General features: G+C 46.5%; 1 protein-coding gene across 5 annotated transcripts in view; it reads left to right on the top strand.

The window, feature by feature from the left end:
- Positions 1-20,960, top strand: part of MTCL1 (microtubule crosslinking factor 1) — a 669,362-nt gene that overhangs the window by 408,344 nt on the left and 240,058 nt on the right. For all 5 annotated transcript variants that reach the window (XM_069613397.1, XM_069613399.1, XM_069613396.1 and 2 more), the window contains exon 4: positions 7,859-7,918. In XM_069613397.1, the coding sequence (XP_069469498.1) occupies positions 7,859-7,918 (60 nt within the window). The remainder of the gene's footprint in view (positions 1-7,858; positions 7,919-20,960) is intronic.

The following is a 20,960-nucleotide window of genomic DNA, read 5'->3' as shown; positions in this document are numbered from 1 at the left end:
CCATGTATGAAAGCTTTGCCGCTTTGCCCTAGACCTTTCTGAACCATTCACCCAGCTTGTCTCCTTGGCCCTTCGCTTGACTCCTCTCTTTGCCTTCTCCTCTCCCCTTGTACTGCAGCAGCGTTTCCTACTCCTTCCATGGCTTCCTTGCCACTTGCTTTCTTGTCTCTCGTTCCTTTGCAAGAGACGGTCTCTGTGTGGGTTTCTCTTCGCCTACTCTTCCTCCTACTTGCCAGCTCACTTCAGTGTTTGCAGGCTCCTCTTTCGCACACCTGGCCATTGCTACTTTGTAATTGTGGCTCCCCCTTTCTTGTAGCGGGGGGTGAACATATATCGCACTTGATGGGAGACAGGTGTAGGCGGGCCCAGTAAATCCACATTTTCCTACACTTTTTCTTACTTTTAAATACTAAACCTGCCTCTTAACTGTCTCCATCAGCCCCCGCTTACCTTAGCACAAGATCACCCTAGGTGCACCTCTGTGGGAAACTGACGTGGACAGGAAAAGGCAACGGTTAGCTTGATTCCCAAAACCCCCTAAGAGGAAGCAGAAGGTTATACACACCACACACACAAGCAAAGACGGACACAGAAATGCTGGTGTATGGGGTTCTTTCTTTACTGATTTGAATATTGATACCATGCCTCAACACAGCAGCAGTTATTACATTTTTTATTAAAAAAGAGGGAATCGCCATAGACACTATAACACTTTACAATACTAACGCTATCTGTCCCTAAGAAGGTGCATAAAAACTAAAAACAAAGGAGTCCTTTAAAAATATAAAGAGTTCTTTAAGCATATTGTTGTCTAGTGCTTGGGATGGCTGCGGGAAGCCGGCGATGTCAGAGAGAATGTTGGGTGTGACGGAGAGAATGCTATGGTGTGAGTGAGGGAATGCTTGTAGTAAAGGGTCTAGTGTCAGGCAGTTGGAGAGCCCCTGCCTGGGTGATGGCAGTCAGTTGTTCTCACAGTGTCATCCTATTGTAACTTATTATGATGGGAATAAAGCGACTTGCTGGAACCTACATGGTGTGCTTGAGGATCCTGCTTTACTTCACATGTAAAAACAAAGTCCTTCAAAATATAATAAAAGTCCATATAAAGTGCACTTTAAAAACTATGTACAAAAAGCCTTTCCTTTGGAGACAACGAGGCCTGGGTTGTCTCAAGGTCCTTCCTGCTGCAGGTGATGTTTTTGGTGCCCTTGTCGGTCAGCAGGCTGGCAGGGTAGCAGCCGTCTGTAGGGGGTGCCAAAGTTCTCCTAAGCCAGGCTGCATGTGTCGGGGGCAGCACGGCATGTTTACAGCATCATTGGGGGTACTTTGAACGTATTATGGATGGGCTGCATATACCAGGCATTAATTGCAACGTAGGGGGCCCCCAGGAAGTCTCTCCATAAGGCCCGCGTCTGCTGGCTGCGCGCCAGTGAGTCTTTGTGGATCCGCCTTAACAGGGACGGGCCCCACAGTATTGATGATGCAGTGCTCCCCTCCCTCTCACAGGGAGTACCACATAATCAGGAGCAGTCGGGCAGGTGGCAGTGAAGCAGGAGCCGGGAGGTGGCTGACGTTGGGTGCTCCTCTCCCCCCATGGGGAGCACCGATCATTGAGCCGGGCCGCAGCAGTGAATGCTGCGCCCCTCCTGATAACGGGATTCTACGAAAAAGGGCAGGATCAACCAGGTATTTCTTTTTTTTTCTTGGGTTGCCACTGGCCAGAGGACCGGCTCAAGTCTCCATGGTGAGGGTCAGGCTTCAACTGTTTCCAACAGCGCTCCGTTTGCCCCATCAATTGCTTCACTTGAAACACTTGTGTATAGGTGCGTTACAAATGCCATATCATATCATTTCATATCCAGAAAGTTCTTTTTGTGTTGCTTTGAAGGGCACCCGGGGATCCTTCACTTATTTCTTTCTTGCTTTATTTCCTTACTGGCCCCCACAGCCCTTCATTGCTTGGGCCAGTGTGCCTCCTCGTCTACTATCAATGCTCGCCTCTCCTTCTTTCTCAAGAGGTTTTGAAAGGCTCATATTAACCCCTTGGGCTTACGAAGGGAGGTCTGAGTTGTCAAAAATATTAAGAATTATTTTCAAATCATTAGGAGGCAGTAGCGAAACGAAAACAATCACTTTCAAAGGGTTATGTTAAGCAGGTCCTTTATACAGATACACACACACACACACACACAAACGCGCGACACACAAACGCGCGCGCGCGCGCGCACACACGCGCAGGCGCAGATTACAAGTGCCAAAGACTTCCCATATTGCAGATTAATGTGCGATCAAGCCACAGGCGAAATGAACGCATTTCGCTAGTTATAGTAACATTACAAATTGTAATTAGAGGTTTCAGACATGAATATAATTGGGAGGAACCAATTAGGCCAATGGTGCTTTCAGAGCGGTAATTATGTGTAAAACAGGTTACGTTTTGTGAATTGCGACCTGACAAACAGGGGGCATCGTTCGTGGATAAACAATTATTTGAAATACAAAGAAGAATTCGTGAATGGGTTTGTTGGCACTTGGCGCCATAGACTTTGCTCGTTGTAGGGCTGCGGCTTCCAGGAGGCAGATCCTTTGGTGCCTCGGGATGTACATTTGTACCACAGACCCGTTCACGGGGGGCTCTTGGGCCATACACATTCACCTCTCCCATCAAACTTCCCTCCACTCACTGTATACTGTTGTTTTCGTTCATTTTGATTTGTACAATGAATATTAACAACACTGCCAGCACAGCAACACTGATCTGAGATAATTCATGGATAAATACACTGGTTGGGATGCAGCACTGTTTTACAACCTTTCCTTGCAAGCATTTTCTTAACACTTCATTGATGCAAACTCCCCGGTCCCGAGGAGTCCACTTTTTAGGTAATTTAACTGAATTCTATGGAGGATCACAGCCTCAAGGGGAAGGGGGCAGATGTTTAACATGTGTGCCTCATCCTGTCTTTTCCCAGTCCTTCTAAAAATAGAACCAGGAGACCCTCGGGCAAAATGTACTTTACTGTGAGCCGTAAGAGAAAAGGGACATCTGCACTTTACATTCAACCATCCTTTGCATCTACATGTGCCTGCCATTAATCATCAAATCAATACTTTGTTTACTGGGTCCTTCCAAGTGCGATGTGTTCCCAAGGGTATAAATGAGGCAATCACAATTTCATTGCTGAAGAAGCAGACTCCAAATGCCTGACAATCTACCCTCCCACTTCAACTGCCCACCTCGAGCAAGGTTTGGGATAGCGGGTTATGCATTCTGCGACATCCTTCCTAGCTGGAAATGAGGGCCGAAGATCCTCCAAGGGTACTGACTCAATCTTGGCCAATGTTGAGGATGAGCTGGTATCTTCTCTTGATTTCAATAGCTTGAGGTCCTGATCTCATCGCAGGCCATTGTGGACCTTGAGGGTCTACCGGAACACCTTGGTAAGGAGAGTCGTAGACAAGGTGCAACCCTAAATCCAATTCTTGTTACCAAAGGTAATCCAACAGATCACAGTTGGCACTCCAGCCTTGCCAAATAAAGTTCTTACTTCGTGGCATGATAGGGGCTCTTTGTTATAATCATTGCTCTTTAATATCCATGTGCAGTCCAGTTAATAAGGCAATAAGCCCTGAGACTGCGGGCCATTACCTCCCAGAGTTACATGGCCGCGCGTAACCCCTTTGGGGGCATTAACTTATGCGGAAATGGGCTTATTGCCATTAGTACCCTGTCCCGTTAGACCAAAGTACTAAGGGTGTTTTTTTGTAAGCTGTGAGACACGATGCGTTTCGCAGCTGGAAAAAAAGTTTAAAAAAATGCCTGCCGCGGACAGAAAAACGTAATGTTTTCTCTTTCTGTGGTGGCCATAGTAAACAAACATAATGGCCGCCTTGGAAAGCGAGAAGGGACTACCTGTAGTCCCTTCTCCCTTTCCATGGTGGCCTTAAAAAAGCATGAGCAGTCTTACTGTCAGGTAAGGCTCGCAAACAAACCAATTAGTTTGTTTGTGAGAGTAAAAGAAAACCTGTGCTGGGTTCTAATTGAACTAAACAACTGCATGTCCAAATATATGTAAAGAAAGTGCTGATCTGCCTCCGGCTGCTAAACTAAGGAGAGCAGCGTGATAGGATCACTGACTGCCTAAGTCACATCAGAGGCGTAGACGGGGTAGGGCCTGAGCAGGCAAGGCCCACCCAAAATGTCAAAAGGCCCACTCAGCAGCGCTGTATGGGCATTTACAGAAGTTAATGTCACTGCGGTGAGCCCAACTACATTAGCTTCAGGCCCCACTTTTTAGAAAATCCTGGCTACGCCTCTGAGTCACATTCACTATTGTATGGCGCAATACATCCGTGGCAACAGAATTGAAGTAGCAGTGGTTCGGGCCAACACGCAGAGGCAAAATAAAAGTCATAAACATTGGGATCTAAACGACCTGGAAATGCTTCTATTTACGAAAGATCACAGTTGTTGTTAAAGACTCATTTCACCAGCTAATTTGTTCGGATAGGTTAGCTATTTGGCCCAGTGCCACTAATTAGCCTCTAAAAACTCAAGACACATATTTACCCCTTTGTGAGCTATTCATTTGCTTTGGCCCACCATCCATGTGGCAAATGTACACGTGGGCAGTAAAGGACGGACTAGCTGCCACCGCTTTTCCCTTTTTACTTGCGCCTTCTGATTGTCCACCGGCAATAGGTCAATTTTTCACATTTCATGAAAATTCCACCCTCTGTTTGTTGCCAGGGGTCTTATTATGTGGAGCACATATTTGAAGTGGTGCAATGGGCAGGGGCGTTGCTAGGGGGGGGGCTAAGGGGGCTATAGCCCCTGGTCTTTTGGTTGTAGCCCCGGATAGAATCTCAGGAGCTACAGCCAAAAGACGAGCTAGCCCCCAGTCCCTACAGTTCCGACATCAGCGTAGCCCCGGGTCTTTTCCAGACCTAGCAACTCCCCTGGCAATGGGACAACACTCTGCTCTAGATGAAGACTATCCGTGAGCAGGGAGCAACCCCATTTAGCATAAGGCAAATAAGTAATCTGACATTCATAGCGTGATCAGTGAGTTTGAATTGCCTCTTGGTGAAGCAAGGTCGCGGTCGTGTTTTTTGTGAGGGACCGCAAGAGAGTGCCTCTACGGGGAGAGATCTTTCAGGGCTTTGTCGAATGGCGGGTAGTTTGTTGTGGAGGGGTTTTTCGTTGGACATTTTTAGGAAAGTGGGTCCTGTGCTTGGATAGTTAACTTTTGGGAGATTCAGGAGATGTTAGTTGCTGAATTGCAGGCAGCACTTAGAGGTACCTTTGGAACATGCATGTGCTCAAGCGGCATGTTCCTTCAAATGCTCATTTTATCATGGGCAGTCCTTAATGTACTGACAGTGCCTTTTAGTTTTGGCTCTTTGGTGGCACTCTGGTGCCCAAAGGACAAAGTAACTGGCATTGCAAATGATAGGCCCTCCCTGTATTTATGGTGGTCAGTCAAAAGGCAGAAAAAAAATATCGAAAGACAAAAATCTCGAAAAAAAAATATCGAAAAAAAAAAATCGAATTTTTTATTTATTTATATGTATTTTTGGGGTCAGTTAAGTAAAAAAAAGGGGTAAAATATATATTTTTTTTTTTCGAGATTTTTTGGTTCGACCTTTTTTTCGATATTTTTGTTTCGGTCTTTTCACTATAAACCGTATTTATACCTTTGCAATTTTCTACCTGTTTGTAATTTGTATATATCCATGTATAACTAAGCTTCGCATATACTTGTAACTGCTGCGCCTTGTTACACTTGGGTATGATGCGCATTATAAATAATAAAACAAACAAACAAACAAAATAGGAGAAAAATGGTATGTGGGGATGTATACACAGCCTGTAGGTAATGTTTGGCCTTTTACCCACCAATGAACTGCCTTTGGCCATGCCAGTCCCTTTGCCCTTTCCCTCTGTCCATTCCTTCCCACTGCCTGCCCCATGCATGCCCCTGGGATCTCTTTGAGCTAATGCTGTGGTTTTAAGGGGAAGCATTTGTGTTTCTTAGCAGTCTTCTGAAGAATAATTCCTGCTGCAAATCAGCTTCTCTTGTAAAAAGACTTGTCTTATCCGGGTGTGCCTTCAGCCACTTGATTTTTAAGCAGTGTGTGTACTTGCATGTGTTTCTTGCACTGACTTCCTGTTAATAACAAGCATTGGCAAAGTCAACAGGTTTGGCCCTTACATAGGCGTTAGCCATGAAATGCCCAGCTACTAACACCATTTGCCAGTTGTTGCCATTTTATGGCCAGGTAGTACCATAATGACAGCGGCTGGAAAATGAGTGGCCAATGCCTTCACAAAAGGCATAACTGTCTGTTGGTTGTACCAAAGTTTGCTGCTGATTGCCACCACAACCTAAGTCGACCTGAGCTATTTTTGATTTTTGGGAATGTTTTCTAATCAGTGATTTGATATATTTTGTAAACATCCCACATTTGATCCTACCAAGAAGAGAACGCTGTGTCTTTCCTTGGGATGAGGTGAAGGGGAGGTGAGGATGAAGCAGCCGCTTTATGGGGCACGGCGCGTGAGGCTCTGTTTACTTTGGGCATACAAAGAGCCCTCCTTTGATCCAGTTGACTGAACAATTTGATTTGGTTCATATGGTTATCTGTGTATTTCAGATTGTGCACTTCTCTCCGTGTTGGTTGTGTGGCATGTAGGGCATAGAGTGAGCAGAAATCGCACAAGTGTTAGAAGCGATCAGATTTAGACATCCTGAGGTCCTCGCGCTATCCAGGCAATTTCTAAGGTAATAAAAGCTGTCTAGGATTCTGTCTGGCAGCAACATAACAATGATGCCTGAGACAATGAGTTCCAATGAATTCTAGGAGGTGTCCAGTGATAAAGTCGCATGGGAAATGGCCGCCAGGGCGGCGACATTTCCCCAGAAATGCGCCCTCAGTAAAATCAAACACTTTCCCGAAATATTCTAGGATTGGAATTTATAATATAAAATGATACCTCTCCTAAAATATTTGGGGAAAGTATTTTAGGGGTCAGTAAAAAAAAAAAGGCGCCTACCTTGGTATATGTTGAACAAAATTGGGAGCGGGCGGGGAGGGTCCTGCGATACCATAAACACCGGCCATTGAATAGAGGATCCGTCCAAACACTGCACCCCTTCTCTGACCTTTTCACAATAATTTCTGAGTTCTAACCAGTGATTTTCTAGAAATGGAGAAGAAATGGCACGCTATATTGTAATAGATTTTGCTGAATGCATTAAATGTTCATCTCTAACATGTAAAATGCATATTTTAACCCATGGGTGTCTATGTTCCTCCCTCGCCGGGTAACTGAAATGTCTACTGCTGTATATCGCTCCAATAGGAAAACATTAGGAACTATTTCCCTTTTTTCGATGTTGCATCCTCCTGCTGGGACGTCGTGGCAGAGGAATATGGACTTTATAATCAGCTGGTGTGACGTCACAGCATGTAGATATGGCATGTATTATTATTATCCTGTCATTCACACTCCTCTGCAAACTCTGCACTGCTGGTCCACTAGGACTCTGGGAAGAGAGTGCGTGCTGGGGGGAGGCACACAGCATAACATTAAAGTTTAGGGGGTTTGCTACACCTCAGGGTTCTGAGGGACATCATAGACAGCTGGAGCTTCGCTCTCCTTGTCTGTCGGATATCTGTCCGATCCCCCCTGTGAAATCTATGCCATGGTTTATAGTTGGCCATGTATCGTTCTATATGTATTAGGCTGAGTTGCTGTATCCTGAGCTGCGGTACCTGGGAGCTGCCAGCCGAGCTCCACTGCACAGTAGAACTAATCCTGGCTAACATTCATTGTACTCGTCATTTCTTTCAGAGTTCCCTGAAAAGAAGAGGCAGCCGAGAAATGCACAAAGAAAAGAAAACCTCGAGTCAGGTAAAGCCGAAACAGCTCCTCCCTGGGAGTCTTGCCCTCGCACTTACAAAAATGATCCGTAGATAGAGATGTTAGAAAAAGTGTAATGCGTCATATCAATTTCTACAGCGGTAGCTGACCTTTTTGTCAATTTAAAAGAAGTTAAATGTTTTCTTTTTCTTAAATTGAATTGTTGTCCCAAATTGAATTTATTTTCTATTAATGTCAATTGTTCTTTAAGCAATTTAGACTTTTTTGGCAAAGTGTCTCTAAGCACATACTAAATAATTGGCACTTGAATAAGGGGTGAAGCGTATTTTTTGTGAAGCCTTTCGCAACACTTTATTTGTATGCATATTGTCAGCTGGGGTTAGCCTTTCATGAAAAATATGGTAAAAGAAAGTGGGTTATGTTAAATTCAAAAACTTTTTTTAAAATATATTGAAATGAAAGGGTATTTTATTCATATCTTGCTCGTAAACAAGTGTTTCAGAGCGCGAACGGGCAAAAAGGGAGGGGAACAAGGGAGAAAAAAAAAGAAAAACAGCGATCGTACTATGCCCAGTAACATTTAAGAAAGCGCAAGTGCATGGAAAAGGGAAATGGGGGATAGTGCATGGAAAGGGGGGGGGAGTGAAAATTGCACGGCAGAGGAGAGAAAACATAAATAAATACAGATGATGGAAGCTCCCATGCGAGATCCTACATGTGGCTAGATACGGAACTACACAGCGATCCATTGGATGGTGTATATATACGGTAACCCTCTGCTTAGAGAGCCCGCTGGGCGACCCTGATCTCGGTGGAACCGCAGAGCCTTGGGAGAGCTCATGTATGTACGGGCCTCCCTAAACTGGTGGATCGGATCACGGAGTGAGTCGCCCTGGAGCTATAAGTGCGGACGAGGGCTTGCGCAGGTTTGAGGTTACGGCTGCCACTCTAATTGCAGTGCAGGGATCCCACAGCAGCGTATGAGGAGGTGCTTCACTGGCCAGTCTGGAGCGACCTGCTTAGATGAGGCATATTGTGGCAGAATCGGGCTGGAGTGCTGACGATTGGTGAGTGTGCCACGGGGAGAGCGGTGAACCTGGCCAGTGTATAGGCTGCTTGTGCGGCCTGAACCTGGGCAGCGGCGGGCCATTGGCAATCTATCTATCCCCTCTACTTGTTGATCCTGGGGTGTGGAGATCACACTAGTCCCTGCCACTGGGCCACTGATGTGGGGTGGCTGGGTCGAGGGTACCTTGATGCGAGGGGAGCCTGGATGCCTGGGGTGTGGAGGTCATGCTAGCCTCTGGCCACTGATATAGGGTGGCTGGGTCGGCAGTACCTTGGCACGAGGGGAGCCTAGAGGCCTATTGTGGCTAGTTACATCAGGTTGCAGAAGATATCCACCTATGCCGAACCACAAGCCTAAGGGGTGGGGGGGCAGAAACACATTAAAATAGAGACCTTTGAGAGCTAGCAAGATGTTTAAGGTGCTCCTGCTGCACTGACAGGCCAAGCTGGTGCATTGTACATGCAAGAGTGGGCTGGTGAAGCTAGGATATTCAAAGGTATTGCAGCACTGCAAACCTCTTTGCCATTGAGGAGATAGATGTAAACTTACTGCGCCAGGATGCCCGCTCTCTCTCTGATAGGGTCGCCACTGCTAAAGCCAGTCTCTCTGAGAATGTTGGTGCTACAAGTCATTGAAAACTTTGAAGGAGGAGCTTGTGGAGAAGAACAAGGTCCTGGAATTTAAGGTGGAGTACGACAAATGGAAAAATCGAGGTGCAAGATTGTGAGAATCCTTGGGCTGCCTGAAGTAGAGGAGGGGCAGGACACAACACATTTTATTGAGAACATGTTGCTGCAGGAGGTTGGACTTGAGCACCTATCACAGGGTTTCACGAATGAGAGGGTGCATAGATCTCTGGCGAGGAGACCTCTGCCGGGCGTGCCTCCTAGGACTATTATTGCATGAGTCCTGAATTTTAGAGATAGAGAGAGGATCCTTTAGGTTTTTCGAGAGAAGGCAGCAGCATTAAGAGGGGATCCTACGTATTGGTGATTTACCCCGATTACACAGCGTTGGTGCAGAAGAGGCTCAACATGTTTGTCCCCACTGAGGAAAGGCTACACCAACAGGGCTTGAAGTATATGTTGATGTATCCGGCCAAGTTAAAGTTATTATACAATGGCATGGCTCTATTTTTTTGATGCTCTGGTTGCAGTGCACCAGTGGATGGCCATCAAGGGGATGACTGAAGCCAGGACCAAAAGAGAAGGCTGACACAGATGGGGTATGATCTCGATACACAGTAAAAGGTGTAATGCTGGGAGCTGGAAACACTAAGGAAAAGCTATGCATGGTCTCATGATTTGGTGACTCTCACATGTGAATATGGCAAGATACACCTGGGAGCTTTCTCCTGACTTTCCAATGGCTATACGTTTGTCTGGTTTATAGCCATGATGGTGGCGGACTACCCCAAAGTTTTTTCTCCTTTTGCAAGTTACCCAAGGGTTAGGTACTTGCAGGCCTGCTTGGGTTTTTGTTCAGGAATGGACAGAGAAGGCAGGTTGACTCGAATGGTGGTGCACTGTTGAGCATTATGCTTAGTTTTTTTAATGGTTTTACTGTTGTTGATTGTCAACAAGGGTTGTGGAAATTATAGTCGAGCTGAATGTGTTTCGTTGGCTCTGGAGAGGCACCACTGCCGTAGAGGTTACATTGTTGTTAATACAGGCATCTAACGGGCGGGTAACTGAGAACTGTGGATATATACTGTGGAAACAGAGGAAGGTTGAGACTTACCTGGCGTCAGGACTACACTGTTTTAGTAGGAATGGTGCATATTCTTAAGGTAGTGACATGTCAGTGGTTTAAACAGTTATCTTTAACGTAATAGGGTGGGCTCATACCTTCACAGAAAACGACTGAAGATAGCTTTATTACAGGAAACCCATTTAACAGATGGCAAGCCGCATATTGTCGCGGAGAAATGGGGAGAGTGAGTTTTTGCTTTAACTACTCTGCATACACTAGGGTGTTTCTCATATGGGTAGCTGGTTATGTTCCTTTTAAATTGATTGAGGGCCAATCCGACAAGGAAGGCAGGATGGTGGTGGTGCATGGATATGTGGAACACAGGAAGGTGTATATTGTGAACATGTATGCTCCCAATCATGCTGTGCTGCGGCTGGTTTCTATCAAATGTTGTATGTCAAACTGGCGCATATGCACGAAGACGGGGATAGAACAGGTACATTATTGGCATGGTTGTGTCATAGAGAAGCCCAAGACACATGATTACTGAGATTGTGGATGAGTGTGGAGCACGCTGGAGATCTCAATTGGAGATCAATGAGACCTTCAGTAGATACTATAATAAGTTATATGGGAGTATTAGGAAGCCAAACCTGGATGAAATTGGCTATACGTTATCTCAGATTAGGCTACCTAAACTGTCGCCAGAAGAGACTGGGTACTCCTCTGATAGAAGGGGAGGTGAGGGCAGTGATCACGTCTATGAAGGCTGGGAAAATGCTGGGGGTGTGGGGCTGCCAGCAGAGTAGTGCAAAACCTATGTTGATGTGCCGGAGCCAGATTTGCTGAAAGTAATTGAGTCTGCATATGAGAAAAGACGTCTTCCCATAAGTATGCAGAAGTCATTGATTGTCATGATCCTCAAGACAGGCAAACCACAACAGTTCTGTGCATTGTATTGACCGCTGTCAATGTTGAATCAGGACGTGAAAGTTCTAACTGCCCTCCTGGCTGGGAGACTACGGTCAGTTATTGGCTCTATTATTCATCGGGACCAGACAGGCTTTGTGCCTGGCAGAACCACCTCCCTTAATCTGAGGTGGCTCCATTATGTCATAGAAATAACAGTCTCTTGATGCGCCATATACAGTGGCTTCAATGGATGCTGTGGAAACCTTTGATTCTTGTTACTGGGACTGGATTTATGCGGTGCTGAGCGAGTTTGGGTTTGGGGAGAGTTTCTTATGGTGGGTACGATTGATATATAGAGATCCCATGGCAAGGGTTAAGACTGGCCGATATACATCAGAATCTTGGGGATTGCAGGGGGGGACAAGACAGTGATACCCACTATCACCAATTTTATTTTAGCATTGGAGCTGCTTGCTGCATATCTGAGGACTGAATTTGAGGAGGCAGGTATATTGGTGGACGGAAAGGAGACCTCTGATCTCCTTATAGGCAGACCATATGCTGATAAATGTTCAGGAACCGGAACACAACCTACCGCTCATCATGGAGGTGTTGGATAATTTTGCTAAATGATCAGGCATTATGGTAAATTGCAATAAATCATGCATATTCCCGCTTGCATCGCTGGCAGTAAAACCTGAGGAGGAATTACCTTCTTTAGGTATTAAATGGGCTACTGTCTCCTTTAAATATTTGGGAATCAAAGTCTGTTGTAGAGGAGCAGCTGCATGCCTCTGCAGGAAATCCCTCCCCCCCTACCTCCTATATGTGGGAAGCCTGAGATTGTGCAATGCTTGACACCAGCAGTTGTGACCATAGCACAGCAAATATTCAAAAGAAGATACCCTATGAGAAAGCCTTATCAAATGTATCCCTGAAGAGATGACAATCTGAGGGAGGAGCTTCCTGAAGGAATATGAAAAAGAGTGAAAGAGAGGCTAGTGACATCACAAAAGACGAGCGTGACATGCTGAGAATACTGGCTGAAGAGAATGCATGGACCTTATAAAAACTGATGATGAAGTTAAGAATCGAGTACCCTTTCATGTGTGCGAAGTACTGGAGAAAATTCAAGCTGTTCAATAACTGTACAGATGCTGTAACGCAAGTAGACTAAGTGATCATAGAAGCTGGCTATACGTAGTGAATAGACTGCAGGCGAAGCCGTCATTGTATAGAAGCTGGACATCAGTGTCATGAATTTGAGTAAGCCATGACCCAAGGGGAGAAAGTCAGAGAACTGTGTCGCAGCAAGAATTAGCTGAGATGGCGAGGCTGTCTGGCCTGGTACCAAAGCTGAAGCAAGCCAAGGCCAGTTATCTAATTTTGAAGGCGGTGAACGTGAGAAGATGAATAATCCCTTGTTAAGGTGCAAAGAAAGAACACCAAGCGTCCCAAGTTTTATTCACGTAAGACACTTAAATGCTGCAAAATGGACCAAATCGTGGTCTATTGTCATGTTAGCCAAGGATGGAAATAAAGTTGAGCTTGGAGTCCTAGAACACAGTGCATGCTTGCACACCCATATATTCCCAGAGACAAGAATACTCTGCAAGGCCAAGTTCAGAGACAATCTTCATGGCAGAAGGCATGGTTGATGAGAGACGTTGGGCTAATTGGGAGTGGGAGGTAAAGTCATGCACACCTCCTGGCACCTGGGTCTGAGCTTGCGTGCTGCTAAGTGAATCGAATGTTCCAGACATGGCACGAGCGGGCCAACCAATTATAGAGGGCCATATAACAAAGGGCCTTATAGTTTGAAGACCAATGATATACTGTGTACTTAATAGTGTTGAAGATAACACATTTTAGAGGTAGGCATACGTTGTCCACCTGATAGTAGATATACAATTACAATACCACCCTGTCATGATCTCTGCTTCCAAAAGGTCAGGGTTTTCCCAACTCCATTGGAAGCAGATCCATAACCCAGGTTCCGAGTGCCAACCAGTCCCAATTGGGACCTTTTGGACCCAGTCCTGGCGCCAGTGGCACCAGGCTCATAAATATGCCCAGTCCCAGCGCTGGAAGCGCCGGGCTCATAATGCTTGGGTGGACTTACCTGCAGCAGACCATGCTGCTTACTTGCCTGCCAGTTGAGCCTCTGATCCTCTTCTGTTTGGAACTACTTTTCCTGTTGGGTGGGGCAGGAGCCACTCCCTAGGTTCAGAACACTGGTACTCTTCTGGAAAGCAGGCACTCTTTTCTTACCTAGGCGTGGCTGTGGAAGGAGACACCTAAGCACTACAGGAGGCTATTTAAACCACACCCGATGGATGAATCTTGCTTTCGTTATTCTGCATCCTCTGCAGCAGAACGCTCATCGTGTCTTCTGCATCTGATCCTGGGCCTAAGGAAAAAGGCTTACCATCCTGAATCCATTCTTCAGCAACACCTATAAAGACAAGAAAGAACAGGTTAGCATTACGGTCTTCAGTGACAGCGCCTCACTTACCTGGTCCATCGGCTGTCACCAACGCCTCGCGCTGCATTCCGGCATCTGAAAGACAAAGGCTTACCTTCTCTTCGTGCGCTCCGGAGGTCTTCGCGCTGCATTCCGGCATCTGAAAGACAAAAGCTTACCAACTCTTCGCATGCTCCGGAGGCCTTCGGTGCTGCATCCCACATCTGAAAGACAAAACAAGGTGCGTTTAAAGACATTAGGGAACTTTAATACTCACGTGCCATTACTCCTTTCCACATCTAACCCAGTGGGTATTCCGGCACCCTGCAGCCGCTCCGAACTTGTACCTGCAAAATAAAAAGACAGTTAGAGCGCATCGTGAAGCAGGCAACAAGCGCTTACTTACGTGCTTCCAGGCGCTTCTATTCATCACACGGGCTCCATCTTCAACTCACTTCAGCCCGTCATCCGCCATCGCTGGAACCCTGCAAAACAAGAGACATCATTACTAAAGACTTTTAAAGACATTAGAATTACTCGAAACTTACTGTTCGTGCAGTAAACGACGGACAGCAGTCCTCTGAAGTCAAGAGGCCTGCTCCCCTTATCCAGTGAAGAAACTGGTTACAGCACCCTGCCCCGAGGCAGATGTAGAGCACAGCGTTCACTTACCTAAGGTGAGAGCGTTAACCTTTGGGGTTCTACAGGAGAAGAGAAAGGGAAGAAGAGAGAGACATTCAATAACCCAGTTCATTAATCCCATATTTTCTATCTGCAGACATCTTACCCTTCGAGTCAGACATACAGTGCACAGAGGTCCAGCCCAAAGAGCCAGCCGTGTGTTACACATCACCTTTGAAGATACGGTATACGCCCAGTCAAGACCGGCGCCTCTACGGGAATCAGGTGAGCGTTACAGAACGCAAAGCCTACCGCAAAACTCCCGTCCAGGCGCTATGGAAACCTCGGATACCGACCAGCTAGCCCAGTTACTTGGGGAACTAAGGGCAGAAGTGCATGCAGCCCGTCAGGAAACGAACGCTCTAAGAAGGGAACTGATTATTTCCAAGGAGCGAACAGATGATCTCGCTAGACAATTGCTACAGTCACAAGCCGGACAGACCCCGTTACCCGCATCTGGGGGAAATCTTCCTTCTACATCCTCTATGAATCCAGTGCAGATCAACCTCCCTGGGAATGTACCTCTGGCTCCGCCCGAACGATTTTCTGGTGACCCAAAGAGGTTTGCAGTATTTATCAATCAGTGCCGGTTGCATTTCTTATGCCGGCCAGCAGCCTTTCCAACTGATCAAGCTAAAGTAGCTTTCGTGCTTTCGTACCTTAGTGGCAATGCGGCAGACTGGTCGATCCCTCTAGTAAATCAAGATGATCCGGTCCTCCATGATTTTCAAGCTTTTCAGCTCAGTATGGAAAAACTGTTCGCAAGACATTCACAGGGGCAGGCCTTGGACAATGAGCTTCTTTCGTTGCGACAAGGTAATCAAGACCTTTTGGCTTATATTGCGTCTTTCAACAGACTGATAGTGGAAACTCAATGGCCTGAGGACAAAAGGATTACGCTGTTTTATAGAGGTCTACGTGGAGAGCTCAAAGATGTGTTAGCCCAAGTAGTGAATCCCCCACAAGATTGTTCGGACTATATAGACTTAGTCGTTCAAATAGATCACAGACTGCAGAACAGGAAGGCCGATCGTTCCAAGTTTGATGCTCGAGTATTTTCCAAACCGCCAACTCCTTCCAAAGGAGTAGACTCCGGGGAACCCATGCAAATAGGGGGCCTGAAAGGTCCTCTAACACAAAAGGAGCGGGAAAGGAGAAAACAGTTGCAATTATGCCTCTATTGCGGAAACTCAGGGCACTTTCTTCGAGACTGTCCGGTGAAACCTGCCAAGAAGGCAGTAGGAGCTGCAGTTACCAAAGTTACAAACTCTGAGCAGGGAAACGACCTCGCCCGACAAGAATAGAGGTCCTCTTGCCGAGCGTGAAAACCAGTTCCGTGACCTCGCATTTCGTGATACCTATGGTCCTCGTTAGCCCTGATAATCCGGATCGATTACATGCAATTGAAGCTTACGTCGACAGCGGTGCCATCGGCAATTATGTGGATCATGAAATGGTTTTGAGGATGAATCTAAATCTTTGTCCCAAGGCTGTAAAGGACGTCATTACTACGGTGGATGGAACGGAGATAGCCTCCGGACCAGTAACGCATACCACTCAAGAAGTGACGCTAGTAAGTCAAGATGGACACCATGAGAAGATCGTGTTCGATGTGATCAAGGCTCCTCAGTTTCAGATTATTCTAGGAATACCTTGGTTAGAGAAACACAATCCTCTGATCGATTGGCGAGCAAGAACGGTCCAGTTTCCAGAATGTGTCTCTACTTGTCACCCTCCACCTGGTATTGCACTGGCAGCAATTTCTTCAGAGACTCCCCAGTTACCTCCCGAATACCTAGAATACCAAGATGTTTTCCGGAAGGATCAGGCTAACTCTCTAGCTCCTCATAGGTCTTATGACTGCCAGATAGACCTGATACCTGGATCTACTTCTCCTTGTAGTAGAATGTATGCCCTCACCGAGCCTGAGAACCTTCACCTTCGACAATACCTGGATCAATACTTGGCAAATGGGTTTATTCGTCCTTCCAAGTCCCCTGCCTCTTCAGCTTTGTTCTTCGTTCCAAAAAAGGAAGGAGACCTTAGAACTTTTATAGATTATCGCTCCCTGAACCAGATCACCGTCAAGAATAGATATCCGTTACCTTTGATCCCTGAACTCCTGGACCAAGTCAGAAAAGCATGCATATATACAAAGCTGGATCTTAGAGGAGCCTACCACTTGGTACGAGTAAAAGAGGGCGATGAATGGAAGACGGCCTTCCGCACCAAATATGGGCTATTTGAATATCAGGTCATGCCCTTCGGACTTTGCAATGCCCCGGCCACCTTTCAATATTTTATGAACGATGTCCTCAGAGAGCTCATAGATGTGTGTGTTGTTGTTTACATTGACGACATCCTCGTTTATTCTTCATCGGAATCTGAACATCGGAAACACGTGAAAATGGTCCTCGAAAGATTGCGTCAACACAAACTTTTCGCTAAGTTGGAAAAATGTGTTTTCAACGTGACTGAAGTTGAATTCTTGGGATTCATATTATCACCTAGCGGAGTGCGTATGGATTCAAAGAAGGTCGATGCAGTTCTCAAATGGCCATCACCATCCTCCGTAAAAGGTGTGCAAAGCATGTTAGGCTTCGCTAACTTTTACCGCAGGTTTATCCCCGAATTTTCTCGAATAGTCCAGCCCATCACTGCCTTGTTAAAGAAAAACAAACGTTTTGAATGGTCTACCGAGGCGGAACAAGCTTTCCAGGATTTGAAGACTAAATTTATCTCTGCACCAATCTTAAAACACCCTCGCCCCGAACTCCCCTACATCGTGGAAACTGATGCTTCAAGCCTTGCCATGGGGGCAGTTCTATCACAAAAGTACCCGGTAACCAATCAGTTGCATCCCGTGGCATTTTGGTCCCGCAAATTCTCGCCTCCTGAAATCAATTACACGATTACTGACAAGGAACTTCTGGCTATCAAGTCTGCCTTTAAGGCTTGGCGGCATTATCTGCTGGGGGCCCGACACACCGTTACTGTGATTACGGATCACCGAAACCTGCAATATTTGAAAACCGCAAAAGCCCAATCCTCTAGACAACTCCGTTGGGCATTATTCTTTGCCGAGTTTGACTTCATAATTACCTATCGACCTGGTACAAAAAAACGGTAAAGCTGATGCCCTTTCTCGGATGGGAGTGGAAGAACACTTGATCAACCCTAAACCTGTACCAATCATTCCCGAACAAAGAATTCTGGGTGTAATCGCCACACAATCCATAGAGGAAGTTAAGGATAAAGCCAGGCAACTTGTAACTCCAGCAGACATACAGAATTGGCATCTGCAGGGAAAGGACTTTGCAGTAAAGGACAACTTATTGTATTTCCGAAAACGATTATACCTGCCCAGCACAGATTTACAGAAAAAAGTAATCTCTTGTTATCACGATTCTTTAATGGAAGGACATCCCGGTATGGCCAAGACCTCAGAAAAGATCAAGCGCTACTTCTGGTGGCCGTCTTGGAAAAAAGATATCAGAGACTTTATAATGTCCTGTGGAGTATGCGCCCAAAACAAGAGTCAAAAGGAAAGACCAGCAGGCCTCTTACGCCCTATTGACATCCCACCTCGCCCTTGGCATACGCTTTCTATGGACTTCATCACCGATTTACCTCCATGCTCCGGATACAATACGATTCTAGTAATCGTGGACTTATTCTCTAAGATGGCGCATTTCATTCTGCTCAAAGGCTTGCCAACAGCAGCAACTCTGGCCCGAGAATTTCTCAAAAACATCGTCCGACTGCACGGTTTTCCTTCGGTTCTAATTTCGGATCGAGGTAGTCAATTTATTTCTCATTTTTGGCGAAGTTGCTGTCGGTCGGCTCAAATTGATGTGAGACTATCGACCAGTCACCACCCTCAGACCGACGGACAAACCGAGAGGACCAATCAAACTCTGGAACAGTATTTACGCTGCATGCTGCAACAAACTGAAAAAACTTGGAAAGACATCCTTTGGATAGCCGAATATGCCTACAATAACTCTGTCCATTCGGGAACTGGGAAAACCCCGTTTTTTCTTTTATACGGCAGTCACCCTCGAACCTCGGAGTTGGATCCCCTCCAAGATCTTGAAACACCAGCAGTAGACTACCTGCATTCTACAATCACCCAAGCCTTTAAGGAAGCTGTTTCTCACCTTCAAAGGGCTAAAGAACAATACAAGAAAGGAGCAGATCAACATCGGAAGGAAGCCCCTCAATATCAAGTAGGGGATCAAGTCTGGTTATCCACCAAATATCTACCTCTAAAAGGGCCACGCACATTCAACCCAAGATACCTTGGTCCCTATTCCATCACTACCATAGTAAACCCAGTAGCGGTCAAGTTGGACTTGCCCCCGCACATGAAGATACATCCGGTCTTCCACGTCTCTCTATTAAAACCCGTGCAACCTCAAACCCGACTAACTAAATCTCCAAAACCCATCCTAGTTGATGGAGAGCTCGAGTTTGAAGTCAAAAGCATTCTGGACTCCAAGATCTCCAAATCTAAACTATTTTACCTAATTGACTGGAAAGGCTACGGCCCCCAAGAGAGATCCTGGGAACCTGCTGAATATGTCCACGCTCCTCGCCTAATCAAAAGATTTCACCGAACATTTCCTGACAAGCCAAAACCCCCGGAGAAGCCCGGTTTGGGAGGGGCCTTGAGGGGGGGTACTGTCATGATCTCTGCTTCCAAAAGGTCAGGGTTTTCCCAACTCCCTTGGAAGCAGATCCATAACCCAGGTTCCGAGTGCCAACCAGTCCCAATTGGGACCTTTTGGACCCAGTCCTGGCGCCAGTGGCACCAGGCTCATAAATATGCCCAGTCCCAGCGCTGGAAGCGCCGGGCTCATAATGCTTGGGTGGACTTACCTGCAGCAGACCATGCTGCTTACTTGCCTGCCAGTTGAGCCTCTGATCCTCTTCTGTTTGGAACTACTTTTCCTGTTGGGTGGGGCAGGAGCCACTCCCTAGGTTCAGAACACTGGTACTCTTCTGGAAAGCAGGAACTCTTTTCTTACCTAGGCGTGGCTGTGGAAGGAGACACCTAAGCACTACAGGAGGCTATTTAAACCACACCCGATGGATGAATCTTGCTTTGCGTTATTCTGCATCCTCTGCAGCAGAACGCTCATCGTGTCTTCTGCATCTGATCCTGGGCCTAAGGAAAAAGGCTTACCATCCTGAATCCAGTCTTCAGCAACACCTATAAAGACAAGAAAGAACAGGTTAGCATTACGGTCTTCAGTGACAGCGCTTCACTTACCTGGTCCATCGGCTGTCACCAATGCCTCGCGCTGCATTCCGGCATCTGAAAGACAAAGGCTTACCTACTCTTCGTGCGCTCCGGAGGTCTTCGCGCTGCATTCCGGCATCTGAAAGACAAAAGCTTACCAACTCTTCGCACGCTCCGGAGGCCTTCGGCGCTGCATCCCGCATCTGAAAGACAAAACAAGGTGCGTTTAAAGACATTGGGGAACTTTAATACTCACGTGCCATTCCTCCTTTCCACATCTAACCCAGTGGGTATTCCGGCACCCTGCAGCCGCTCCGAACTTGTACCTGCAAAATAAAAAGACAGTTAGAGCGCATCGTGAAGCAGGCAACAAGCGCTTACTTACGTGCTTCCAGGCGCTTCTATTCATCACACGGGCTCCATCTTCAACTCACTTCAGCCCGTCATCCGCCATCGCCGGAACCCTGCAAAACAAGAGACATCATTACTAAAGACTTTTAAAGACATTAGAATTACTCGAAACTTACCGTTCGTGCAGTAAACGACGGGCAGCAGTCCTCTGAAGTCAAGAGGCCTGCTCCCCTTATCCAGTGAAGAAACTGGTTACAGCACCCTACTCTGAGGCAGATGGAGAGCACGGCGTTCACTTACCTAAGGTGAGAGCGTTAACCTTTGGGGTTCTACAGGAGAAGAGAAAGGGAAGAAGAGAGAGACATTCAATAACCCAGTTCATTAATGCCATATTTTCTATCTGCAGACATCTTACCCTTCGAGTCAGACATACAGTGCACAGAGGTCCAGCCCAAAGAGCCAGCCGTGTGTTACACATCACCTTTGAAGATACGGTATACGCCCAGTCAAGACCGGCGCCTCTACGGGAATCAGGTGAGCGTTACACACCCCTTATGGAAAGTATACTTAGATGGTCCCCTTGACCCTATCACAATCCCTCATAGGTTTGTCTCATTTGCCACGTAGTATGATGTCACCTATGACAAATTTTTAGTAT

Source organism: Ambystoma mexicanum, chromosome 5p (assembly GCF_040938575.1).
Source record: "Ambystoma mexicanum isolate Mex_15411 chromosome 5p, UKY_AmexF1_1, whole genome shotgun sequence".
Taxonomy (NCBI): domain Eukaryota; kingdom Metazoa; phylum Chordata; class Amphibia; order Caudata; family Ambystomatidae; genus Ambystoma; species Ambystoma mexicanum.
The sequence above is the reverse complement of the archived record's forward strand: the minus strand, read 5'-3'. Positions and strand labels throughout refer to the sequence as shown.